Genomic DNA, 13363 nt, shown 5'->3' on the forward strand with positions numbered 1-13363 from the left:
ACAGTATCACTGAAATAATCCACCTCACTAATAGGATGCCCTCTGCCTATAATCAAAGGTAACTCTGAGCAACTTGGAACTGCAAGACAAACTGAAGGATGCTTTAGGTGAAATGCCCATCTCTCTTAGCACTGAAAGAGAAAGCAAAAAACCCAGACATTTCTACACATGCAAACTGCTTTCTTTCAGCTTAGAGAAAGCTTAGACACACTCATACAAAATGTCTTGAGAACAACCTTGTGCAGATATGACTATCCCTCTTTCCAATATCAATCAATAATAAACATCTTCAAAATGAGAATACAGGCTGGCATAAACACAGGGTAGAGAAAAAACCCACACATGATGACATGTCTTTGTAATATAGACTTTAAAAATATAATGAAAGCTGCTTTGCTACGTTATTTGTAACATCTGCTTTTTGAAGCAAATTCTTTACCATACCATTGGAATCTGAAGCAGCTGCTCACAGAAAAACAAAACTGAAATAGAGGATTAATCTTCATTTATCCTTTGTCAAGAATGATGAAGAATACTTATGACTATTAGCTTAAAACCATAGTCCATCTTGAAACATCCACTGAATCACATGCTAAAATGCAAAATAGTCACCTTTCTGATGAATGGTACCACAACTCCAGGCACTTGTTGAAGAACTCAGGGGTTGTTAGCAGGCTAGGTGAGAGGAATATCTAGCTCTAAATTCCTTTCTAAAAGTAAGAAAAAAAAAGCCTAGCTCAATACAGGTTAGAAGCTCTGCCTCTTGCCTTCAGAGTCTCTCCCCAAGAGATGGCTTTAAAAGTTTATTCAATTCCAGAGTACACCAGGATACGTACAGAGTGAATGATGATGTGGTCTCAATAGAACTAATGAACCTGCTTGCTACCTGTTCTTCTGTAGAGCACCAAATAACTGCTCTGCTGAAGTATTACTCTTCCTGTGGTGGCTCAACAGTCTCAGATAAAAACAAGGCAAAATACTGAAGTTTGTCTAGATCATGTCTGCCATCTGTGTGGTTTCTGAAGTGTTCCTAATATTAATGCAGAAAAAGTAATTTTTTTAAGGGTCTGACAATTATTATTTTCAGTGTATTTTTCCATCACAAGGGAATACTTGAAAGGTACAACACAAACACACCTCTTGGACAACATAGTTGCTACCACTGCTACAGCAACAACTACCAACAACCTTGCTCTGGTATCAAGTCTCTATGCACCAGAGGTTTCTCTGCAAAGAAATATCCATGACACGCTGCTGTGGTGCACTGGCAAGAATACACCTGATTCTGTGCTAACAACAACAGTTACAATGGAGCCTTCCTCCACAGATCAACATCTAGAGCAAGAAAGTGTGTACAGAAAACCACTGTTTCTTCCTTATATGCCAAATGGCATTGAGTAAAAGAAATACTTTTAGTATTTCATTTCACTTTCTTCTGAATTACACAGCCGCAAGAAAAAAGTACAGAATTAGGATAAAATCTCCGATTACAATGATTTAAGCAAAGAGGCTCAAAACCTCACACTCAAGCCCTGAGGATCTGAATTTGAATAGGACGTACTTAGGAATAGGAAATACAGAACAAACTAGCTACAGAACCTGTAAACAAACAAATTTTACATCTAGAAGCATGTTATATCACATGTTGTATTGCTTCACCCACTCTCCACCAAAATCTTCGGTATCTCAGGTAACATATTTCAGACTCTTAAAAAGCACAATTGTCCAAATGCATTGAAGTCTAAAGATTATAGTTATCATTAGTTTCAAATGAAGATACTGCATGAGGTGAGATGGATTAGATGAAGCACGGAGTTGTAAGAACAGAAGAGACTGCTGCTTCACCTGTTCTGTACCAGATTCCAGAAAGAAAAAGGAATAAGAAACTCAAGACTAAAAATAATTAAAAAAAAATAATCAAAGAATAAGGATAGGAAAGAGCCAAGGGGTAAAAAGGACAAGTATGAGATTTCCACTATCCCAATGGGACCATATGTTGATGTGCAGAACTCCAGCAAGTTGAGACTTGCCTTGTAATCCATCTTCTGATGCTTCAAAACTTCCCAGAAGGAAACTAGCTTGGGAGTGAGAAAGGAAACTATTCCTTCTCAATCCCTAAAACTCTTACTCTCTCTAAAGGTAAAACTAAATGCTCAGAGTACTGAAGGGCTGCATGTTCCAGTAACTGGAGATGATTTTTTTCTCAAATTTCCTATAACATAATGGAATATCATTATGCCTAAATATAAAAAGCCAAACTAAGGAATTTTATCCAGGAACGGGATGCAGTAAGAAGGATCCCAAAGGAGTCAACTGCTACATATAGTACCCAGACAAAAATTTCAAAATGAATTTTTTGTAAAAACAGCTGAAAACAAGAAAAACCTTATAGCATCACACAGAACATTTATTAAGAAAGCCATTTTGAAATAGAGCTTTATTCCAGAGGAGGATCTGGAAATCTTGGACCCAGAACTGATTTCATATTCAACTGGCAGAAGAAGCATGAAACACACATTTTTAACCCAGGAACAAGTTGACCATATACTTAAAGCAAACACATTTGCTTTGATCACAATGCATGTAACAGTAAGAGCATTGGCTTAAAGAGGAATATTAGCAGAAATCTCCAAGTACTCATTCAACTCTGTGCTCAGCACTCAGTAACTGACCAGAAGTTACTCAAATTAAAATGAATGCTAAAACTAATCTTAGATTTCTACAAGGTTTACATTAAAGACAAGAAAAACAATATATGGATAGACAGGTGTCACTTATGATTCTATCACTAAGTAGCAAGAATTCACAGCATCACAGGATGACTGAAGTTGGAAGGGACCTCTGGAGATCATCTAGTCCAACGTCCCTGCTCCAAGCAAGATCGACTAGAGCAGGCTGCCCAGGATCTCATCCAGCCAGGTCTCTGGGGACAGTAGAAGAGTATCTAAAGAACATGTGCAGACCAACAGGCACTACTGGCAGAAAGGCTGCAGACTGATGCAGAGGATACACAGGTAGAACCAGAAGCACAAAATACAGAGTCAGCTGTTCAAAGAAATTGAACTCTACTTCCCAACACCTTTAATTATACACAATCATTTGCTCCTCTGCCTCTTAAGTACACAGAGGACATGGCGCCTTTTTACTGTGCAGTTATGCACCATCTACACAATTTTCCTGCTTGACAGCCAAAACTTGCTTTAAAGAAAAATGTTACAGGTTTTCCAAACTGTTCATGCATAGACAAATTTACTTTCAAAGTACCTCTACTACTGAAACGTATTTTATGACAGCACATATTAAGAAGAACAGAAAACTGCAGCAACTTTTGAATTATGCTATTTTAACGTTGGTGGTTTTTTAATATTCAAGCTCCCAAATTTTGTGAAATGTTTACTGTTCTGACCGTCAGAACAGTAAACAGCCAGGCCAGGACAGTCACAATGTATCATCTAGAATATTGAATCAAACCTGGCCCATTCAGTCAAAAGCAATGCAAAACCAAGAAATAAGAATGCATGTCATACCCAACACTGGAAGCATGAAGTGTGGGAAAAAGGATCATCATCATCGGGTGTTAACTGGAAAGGATTCTAGTAACCACACTGAGGAAGAATGATCAAAATTTAGGTTCTTCCCATCTATGTTTGTTTAGGATATAAAGATCAAAGAGTGCCTTGGAGAACAGGAAAAACACATGCTGTGATAGCTAGAAATTCTTTCCAATCTTGCTTGTTGCTATGATTTATTTCTCAAAGGACAAACCAGTTTTCCTGTTCCTTCTAACAACAACAAAATACTAGAGACTATTTAGATGGAAGGCAAAAACCAAGCCATGCCACAGGGACAGTGGCTCTTGTCCATTCTGTACCAAACGGTTACATTACAGCACAGAGCAAATTTCACAGAATAACAGAATCACAGAATATGCTGAGTTGGAAGGGACCCACAAGGATCAGAGTCCAACTGTTAGTCCTGCACAGGACCATCCCCAAGAGTCACACCATGTGCCTGAGAGTATCATCCAAATGCTTCCTGAACTCTCAGGACTGGTGCTGTGATCACTTCCCTGGGGAGCCATTTAAAAGATGATGACAATGGAATCCAACTTTGGTTCTCCTGAAAAGGTAAAGAAAATTATTGACAAAAAAGAGAATCATTGATTAATTGTCAGGTCGTAAGAGGGACATTTTTCATCTATGGGATGACCCAAAGCTCAAATGAAAACCCACAAATGAGCCTCTGTTCCCCAGAGGACAAGATCCTGCAGTTCTCTACCATTTCCAATCTCCTCCTCTTCTGTCTCCAGGTTCACCTGAGAAAACTCAAGTAAATTCCTGAAAGGCAGTATCCTACATCTGTCAGTCTCAGAGACGATTGTCTCAGATACACAACCACCAGTGTTAGACAGAAAGCACCTTTTGGCAACTTTGTTGGTTGGTGTTTTGGGAAGGTTTTGGTTGGTTTTTTGGGGGGGATGGGTTGGTTTTGTTTTTGTTTTTTTTTTTTAATTCTACCAAGTGTTCTAAAAGCAAAAAGTCCCCGACTTCTGCCTTTCCTTAAACCCAGCTCTAAAGCAATCCCATTAGAGCCTTGACTAATACAGAGCATTTTCTTTCCATTAAGGTAAAGCAACTGTAATTAAATGGTAGAAAGAAAAACAGGAGTGTGGCTGGAAGCTGAACCCAGTAAAATCTGAATTTGAGATAAGGTCCACTTAAAAGATAAGGAACAACTTGTTCACATAATTAAATGCAGAAAAGTATGGGAGGGCCTGGAAGCTGCTGGTGTTTTCATATCTTGGTTGCCTTTGCAAAAATTTTATGGAGATAAACCAAGTTATCAGGCTCAGGTGAGCTGCATTCAAGATTCATCTAGAGACAAAAGGGATTTCCTACCCACTTTTTGTTAAAGAAGCACAGTTTACAACCCCAGATAATATGAGATTACAGTAAAGGATTTCTGTTCATGCATACACATTTGAGTGGAATCAAAATGTGTAAGCATGAACAGAAATCCTTTATCACCAGTGGGGTGATGAGTGGGGTGGGAACTTGCAGAAACTCATGCAACACTTCCTGAAGCAACAGAGCAACTGATAACATCACTGATCAGAGCAGCTACTAAAAACTGCCACTCTGCATTCTGCCACACATTTGCTGACACCAGAGAAATATCCAAATTCAGCACTCTCTCTCTCTCTCCACAGCCTGGAGCAAAGATCAAATGCTCTCCAATTATTCAAGGTCTTGCTACCCACAACATCACACTATTAGCCACAGATATCCTCACTCCCTCCAATTTATCTCATCACTTTTTACAAGGCTATTATCTTTAGTTACTCTTTATCAGATCACAAATTAAACAGTGTTCAGTGCAAGGAAAACTGAGGAGAATTTAACCTTGAATTCTAAAATTTTATTATTTACAAGATGGATTTGAGGGGAGGAGGAATGGCTTACATTTGGTATGGTTAAGGACCTTCTGCCCTCTTCTTTACTGCCATGCAAATCAAACTCAAACAAAAGTGGTATCAATGATCCTGAGTTTATGCCAGTGAAATTATTTCCCTATAGAGAAGTTAATACTAACTAACCTTTAACCCTTTAAGATAGGTTAAAGGAACCTAGAAGAGCTACAATATAGACATATACCAGTATCTATTCACAGATAAATTTGGCTACCATTTCTTCTTGTAACTTTAAACATGGCAAAAGTTCAACCAACACAACACTAATATATGAGATGTCCGACTTCTAATATAATTCCATTTATAATATATGAAAGTATTCTTATAAATGTAAGCAGTTATAAGCTCCAAATATGAAAAGTAGTTAGTTCACTCCACTCAGATGAACTACATGCTTCCTCACAGCGGGAGAATAAAGTTCCCCTTGCCTCTGCCCTTCACTGGCTGCTGCCACTGTTCATTTTCCACCAGCTGTTAAACTATTCAGACCCCTGTGGGAGGCAAATCAGCTCGGCAAGCCAGCAGACACTAACCCCAGAGCAAGAAGCATAGAGTTTTCTGCTGGCTGTCCCAGCACAGTAATTCCCACCTCTGGTGTTCATCAAGGCAAGGGAGAGGCCAGGAACATGTAACCAGGAGAAACTGCATAGAGAAGCAGCAGCTTGAGCAAAGGCAGGCAGAAAGAACCTCCTCCACATAACAAGAGCAAGGTGTTAGACCAGCTCGGTTACTTGTGAAATCATACTGACTATGCTTCTATTTTCTATTCCAGATGACAAGTCAGTTGGAATACAAGCAGCAGATCTACATCATCACTTATACTGTTATAACACCCCTGGCTATCTGAAGAAACAAAGCTGTCAGTCAAAAATAAAACAACACATCTTAGTACTGTCACAATCTTTGGTCTTCATTCAGAAAAATGTCTGTCCTTAGTAAACCTGTTCTGTAAATATGATAGTGAATGCAATAGGAGGCAAACAAAAAAGATAACAAATTAAGAGGGTGCTTCATTTCCACTTTAGTGGGCATGCAAAAAGGCATGTCACGTGGTCTGCAAAGATCTCTTAGGAAAGCTTTGCATATATAAATTGCACCACAAACTGTATGTATAAAAAAACCAAAATAAATTTGGTAAGCACCTTCTAAGTAGGGCATGAGTCCTAAGAGGTTTAGAAATCTCTTGTTTACTCTGAGGATAAGCTTTAACCATACATCTGAAGTCTTGTATTTCACAAGGCAGTGAAACGGATGAAAACTGATGTTTCTATTTTTATGTTCTACTTATATCAAGATAAGGAAGCAGCAGAGAAGGTGACAAAATTAGATACGTAAAATAATTCATAATCCTTTGGGTTTGCTACTTCTCTCTGTTCCCTTATTCTGCCAGGCTAATTGTGAGGAACATATAATAGGAAATTATAGAAACAAGGTGTTGATAGGAAAGGCAGTCAGAGAAGAGATCACGCACAAAACAAACCAAACAAAAATGGGATAGCAAAAATTCACTTGGTAAGAAAGCAGTGTGTTATAATGTTATTGTATTTCCATCAGTAAACTTGATACCTGTAGGTAATATTCTATTTTCATGGCAATGTCACAATGCTCTTGGTAGCATACAGATCCACGAACTTCCTTGGTATACATTCTCTCCCCACAGTAATGCAATATTTCACACTGGCTAAGATTTCTACAGAACTACATCATTCTACCTCATTTGAACTATAAAAATTCGCCTCCTCAGTGCTTTTCCCAACAGAGCCATACATCTCACCGAACTTGAACAAGGTCACATTCTGACTGCAGCAACAATGAATGGCCGGAAACACCCATGGAAATTCATGGATCCTTTATTTTATCCATTCAGCTTGCTACTGAACCAACCTCTGATTTCCTCACTGTGTTCCCAAAGGAAGGAAGGAAAACATGAGAGCACTGATGTCCTGAAAATACCCTGCGCAGACACAACCTTCACACTGAGGTCCACTGTAAGTGCTTCCTTTGAGACACTACTGTTTCATCAAAAATACCTGACTTGCAATCAGTTTTGCAAAGTGATTGCTAGCTTCCAAAATTATCATTCAAGTACCATAAAATTCCAGACACCATGAGAATCCTAATTCCTAAAGCTATGAGTGATACAAAACTTACATTACAGCTGTTGCAGAGAGGCTTCAAAACACAACCCTCAAAATCCCAAACACTTCAATATAATACATGAATCATCTGTATAACCAACGTTATGACAAACTCACTCAAAAAAACCCATAAGTCTTATTTGCAATATTTGAGAAGAGCAACTTTACAGAACTCTTAAAAAATAAAATTTTTAAATGAAAATAAAAAGGAGATTTCAATTATATGTGATCATTAGAATCAAAGTGCTGCAGTCATCACTAGCTATTTTGGGGACTGCTACACTAAACTGTGATCTTCGAGAAAATCTCTCTCTTACGAAATGCTGCGTTTCATACATAACTGCTTTTGATGCCAACCAAGTTTTCCAAGACAAAGCTGTACATGGTTCTCCTACAGATTAAGGCCTTTATAAAAGCAGCCCATTCAGGCTGGCTTAAAATATAAAAGAATCCTATAACGAATGTTTCTCAATTGTGGGCACATTTTAAAATACATTCTCATTAATTTCAGATATTCAACATTTACTATTTTGCCTCTTCCAATATTCTGTGAACAAGTAATTTTGTACTCAAAGCTTTCACTAACTCTCATAACCATGCTTCATCCTCCTGGTGTTCATGTGCAATGTGAGACAAACTTCAACAAACAAGCAAAATTTCTTCTGATCATTTGCCTAGAAGAGGACTGTTATGGTTTAAGCCCAGCTGGAATTAAACACCACACAGCTGCTCGCTCAACAGCCCCTTTCTGCCCCCCACCCTGGTGGAATGGGGAGGAGAATCAAAAACTTGTATGTTAAGAACAGTTTAATAATTGCAATACAGTAAAATACAGTAATAATGGTAAATGGTAATAATAATGATAATGAAAAGGGAAGAACAAGCGATGCACAATGCAACTGCTCACCACCTGCTGACCGATGCCAGATCTCCCTTCCCAAACCCAGATGTTGCCTTCCAGGCAACTCCCCCCAGTTCATACACTGTGCATGACATTCTATGGTGTGGAATATCCCTTTGGCCAGGTTGGGTCACCTGTCCCAGCCTTGCCCCTCCCAGTTTCTTTTGTGTACCTCCTCGCTGGCAGAGTATGAGACAAGAAAAGAGTCCTTGACTTAGGATAAACACAACTTAGCAAAAAAGTGCGTTACCAACACTTCTCATTCTGAATTCAAAACACAGCACCGCAACAGCTACTGAGAAGAAATTAACTCTACCCTAGCTGAAACCAGGACAGAACCTAAGAAGGTTAGTTAGTTAAACCAGCTGGGAACACTCACCAAGTTTCATTAGTGTAAACTGACCTAAGATTTCACTCCTAGCAACTTGAGGTTTGTCTCAGTTTCATTTGAAAATTGATACTCAGGATGTGAACACTTGAGGATGGTACTTTTCTTGCAACCAAACAGCCTACAGCCCAGCCAAGGACCTTGGCATCTTTGGGACCCTCAGGGCAGCATGATGATTTATTTCTCTGCCAGCTGCCAGTTTTTGAAAATCCTGTTGTGCAGAGTATAAATGGCAAGGTGCTGGCAGTAGAGGAGCTGCGGGAATGGCTCCCGCAGGAAAAGGCCAGGGGTTGTTCTGTCCCAGGCCCAGCTGGCTCCAACAGAACCACAGCAAGACACAGCTGAGCCCCTCAGCAAAGCTGACAGCACCTCTGGGAAACTGTATTTAAGAAAAGGCAGAAAACACCACAAAACAGAACAAAAGGAGTGAGAAACAACAAAGGGAACACCACCAAGGTCAGAGGAGGAGGAGGAGGTGCTCTATGGTGCCAGAGGAGGAACCCAAGGGAGGTGCCAGGGAGGACCCAAGCCAGAGCAGGTGGATATACCCTGAAGGAACTGTGGCACATGGACAGCCTGTGCCAGAGCAGATTCTTCTTGCTGAAGGACTGCTTGTCAGTGGGGAGCCCATGCCAGAGCAGAGGAAAAATGTGAGAAGGCAGGAGTAGGAGAAAGAAGCCACCTCATGCCAACTGTAACCCCCTGCATCACGAGGTACAGGAGTCTGGAGCACAGGAGTGAAGTTCAGCCTGGGAAAGGGGGGAGGAAAAATGTTACTTTCATCTCTGTCTTCCTCTTTCTTAGTATCTGTCTCTATTTCAAATGGCAGCAAATTAAAGTCATTTACCCCAAATCAAGCCTGTTTTGCCCAGAACAGTAATTAGTAAGTGGTCTCCCTGTTTTTATTTGAAGCTACAAATCTTATCCTATTTTCTGTCCCTGCCCCACTAAGGAAGGGGAGAGACTGAGCAGCTGGCTGGGCATGTGCTGTTAGCCAAGGCTAACTCACCACCCAGTACATAACAGTTTTGACCCAATCTTTAACAGGAACGCTGATGAAGCAAGAGCTCAAACCGAGATTTGTGTTACATGGCATGAATCTCATTACTGTTGCTGAGTCCTGATTCTGAAGTAAAGAAATATAATCCAAATTGGCTAAGTGCCTAATCAATCTGAGTTAAAGGTTACAGACCCTTTTTTCATCCATCCATCTATCTATCTGTCTGTCTATCTACCTATCCTTTGTGAAAATCAATGCAAGTCACAGGCTTGACAGAGGACACACATTTCCTATGATCCAAATTGTTACTACTACAGAATAGCAAAGGCAGTGAGCAATCCATTAATATTTCTCTTCTCTCTTGATCTTAGAGCTCCTACCTCTATGAAGGAGTACATAGGATCCATCAGCAGAACTAATCAGAACAAACAATACAAAAATCAAGTCCACTCAAGTGCTGCATTTCTTCAGAAGTACATACTATTGCCTCATGCATCCACACAGACCTTCATCCTGGGAGCTATTTCATCCTTCACCTAATTTGGGTTGTGAGCTTCAAGGAATGGGAACTTGCTAATAAGAGATTCTGTATCAATGCAAGACAGTCCAAATAATAATCCACAGCATTAAAATTTCTGTCAAGTTCTCTAATCCCCAATTACAAACAGAAGGTGTAATTAAGCACTGATAAAGTAACAATCTATTCTTTTGCAATAGTGCAAGATTGAAGAAACTACAAGAAGGCTTCCCCAAAGGATTCTTTCCCATGTGTGTTCAAAGAGCAATAAATGTTGTTCCTAGCAAGGTTGATATCCTCAGGTAAAATGCTCCAGCATTCAGGAGTTGGAGCCAATTCCCTACACACCAATATATGGATAGAATGAAGATCCCCTTCCCCTTCTGCACCCCTCCAAGCTTTCAAATAATTCCTATGACATATTGTTACACATTCAGCCAAAACACAGATCTTTCATTATCCATTCCCAAGTCAATTTGTAAAACTGAACATTACTAGAGAAAGATGGAGTAAAGTTCAGAGTACTTTTTTTTCAGTTGATTGCTTCAGATGTACTAACCACGGGGATACGCATCAGAGCAACTTTCAGTTCGTATCTCTCTCCATGGATGGAACAGAGGCATTGTCTGTCCTTGTAATCTTACTAGCTGATAACCTTGACCTGCAGCCTGTTAGGAACACCACGATTTAGAACACAAACTTCCAGTTTTAGACAATCAACAGCGGGTGAAGATATTTCGTTAAATAAATTAGTCTCTTCCTGTGTTACTCCACTACGAAAGAACAGTCCAGTGCAAATCACTTCACTTACTGACTGCTGATGTTCTCAGTTACCTAGACTTGGAAGCCATGACATTGATTTAATCATCCATGTGCTGTCAAAGAGATAAAATCTATATATGATACTTTCCCATGTTTTAAATATCAAGGAATGCTTCAATAATTTGTATTTTGACTGGTATAGAATATAGAAGATGCCTTAATAGGAAAACCACTGAAGTGTAAAATTATGCAGATTGCATAATCCTCTCTGATATGCTTTACTCAGGTAAAAAGTATGTAGGTTGGAGAAATTTAAGTCAAATTGTCAATAACATCTCCTGTCTAGCTCTCCCTACCTGTCTGAAATACCTCAGTACATCTTAAAACTATGAAGATCATACTTCCCAACTGGACAGCCAAATCACATTTGCCTTTGCTTGAAGTGATCCCTAACTAGTTCATAGTCTACCACTCAATGATGCATGTCCTGAAACTAAATATAAAACCTTCCACCTTTTCACTCATGTTTATTTTTAGTAACACCAGTGTCGGGATCATCACCCAGTTGTTCTTAAGGCCAATGCATGAAAGGTTATCTACTATCCAGCCATTCATTCTTAAATTCTCTCTCTCTCTTCTTCAAGTCAGGTTTTTCCTCTTTTATTTGTATTTCTATACACCTGAATGATGCAGTTTTCTTCCCTGTCTAAACGTGCAAAGCTATCACACCCTTCACAACAAACTCCCACTGATGTCAACCTTATGCCTCATCCTCTCTCTGCTAACTTTAGTACCTCTGAATTCACCCCAAGTTCTATCTTTGCAGACTTGACTGCTCTCTGAAAATACCTCCAAGTTCACCTCAAGCCCATAAGTGAGCCCATAGAGGCTGACACTATCCTCATACACAGAACGAAGGCATCCATGGCAAAGAAAACTTCTCTTGTTCATTAGGCACAATCCTTCAGATAAACATTTTGAATTTTGTGATACAATAATAAGAGACCAAACAAGCTACTCATATTATTTATAACAAAATTAATGGAGCTGCACTACATTGCTGAGGTATGCTTTTAAGAGAAAGGACGGAAGCCTTCCTACGACAGGCTGTGCACAGATCCCCCGGCAGCGCACAGAAGGACATTTAGGGCTTTATGCACACTGTCAGCATGTGTGTCTGCACAATTGCAGCGCTCGTGACCAGTATCGGGCTGCTCAGCACTTCGGGCCTCTGTCACTCCGCAGGGCCGCGCTGCTGCCGACGCGGAGCGCGGACCCCCCCGCACCCCGGCGGTGCGGGACCCCGGCCCCGCGCCCGCGGCGCTGAGCGCTGTGCCCTCGGGTCGGGCCGGGCCGGGCCGGCCCTGGGCGGCTCCCGCCTCCCGCCGCCCCCCGCGCTGCTCCCGCCCGGCCGGGCCGCCCCCCCGGGCACCGCGGGCCCCTGTGGCCGCCAGCCCGGCTGCACCTGCCGGCCCCCGCCGCCCCCCGCCCGCGCCGCACCGTTCGCGATGAGCTTGGCCGAGAGCTGCTTGACGAGCTCGGGAATCCGCTCCCACTGGCACTCCGAGCGGCACCGCTCGATCTCCGTCTCCAGGCGCGAGCCCGCCTTCCTGGTGGCCATGGCCGGGCCGCGGGGCCCCGGCGGGGCAGGGGCCGTGGCGGGCGGGGGGAGGCGGGGACGGGCGGCGGCGGCCCCGGAGCGGCGGAACTCGAGCGCTGCGGCCGCGCCGCGCTGGCGGCACCGCGACCGCCCCAGCGGCGCCCCCTGGCGGCCACGCGGGGGGGCGGGGCCAGCGGCGGGGGGGGCGGGGCCGGGCCGGGCCGGGCCGGGTCTGGCGGGAGCGGCCGCTGCCGAAGGTCCCACCACCGCTCCCGGGGCTGCGAGAGGGACAGACAAAGAGGGAGGGAACGAGTCTGCCCAACGCCACCGCCGTTCGTAGCGGCGCCGGTACCGCCGGGCTGCCGCGGGCACCGGCGGGAGCTGCTCCTTCAGAACCCCCTTACACACGGGTGGGAATGGCACGTTCAGCTGATTTCATCCTTACACCGGCGAACGATGACCACAGGCCGCCTTCCCCCCCTCCCATCTGATTTACTTTCCCCTTCCACAAAATGTAGCGGATAACTGGTTCCTGCCCGTCAGTGGTCGCCTCTTCACCTGCCTTGGCACCGCTCACCGCCCTTCGC

General features: G+C 42.4%; 1 protein-coding gene across 3 annotated transcripts in view; it reads right to left on the reverse strand.

The window, feature by feature from the left end:
- The window catches only part of TTC7B (tetratricopeptide repeat domain 7B), a 131181-nt gene extending 118287 nt beyond the window's left edge, over nucleotides 1-12894 (reverse strand). For 2 of the 3 annotated variants that reach the window (XM_032691092.1, XM_032691094.1), the window contains exon 1: nucleotides 12677-12857. In XM_032691092.1, the coding sequence (XP_032546983.1) occupies nucleotides 12677-12797 (121 nt within the window). In that variant the 5' untranslated portion in view covers nucleotides 12798-12857. Of the gene's footprint in view, nucleotides 1-12676 lie in introns of all 3 variants that reach the window. The other variant, XM_032691093.1, reaches the window with a different exon arrangement.
- Between the last annotated feature and the right edge of the window lie 469 nt (nucleotides 12895-13363).

The sequence above is a fragment of the Chiroxiphia lanceolata genome, chromosome 6 (assembly GCF_009829145.1).
Source record: "Chiroxiphia lanceolata isolate bChiLan1 chromosome 6, bChiLan1.pri, whole genome shotgun sequence".
NCBI lineage: Eukaryota > Metazoa > Chordata > Aves > Passeriformes > Pipridae > Chiroxiphia > Chiroxiphia lanceolata.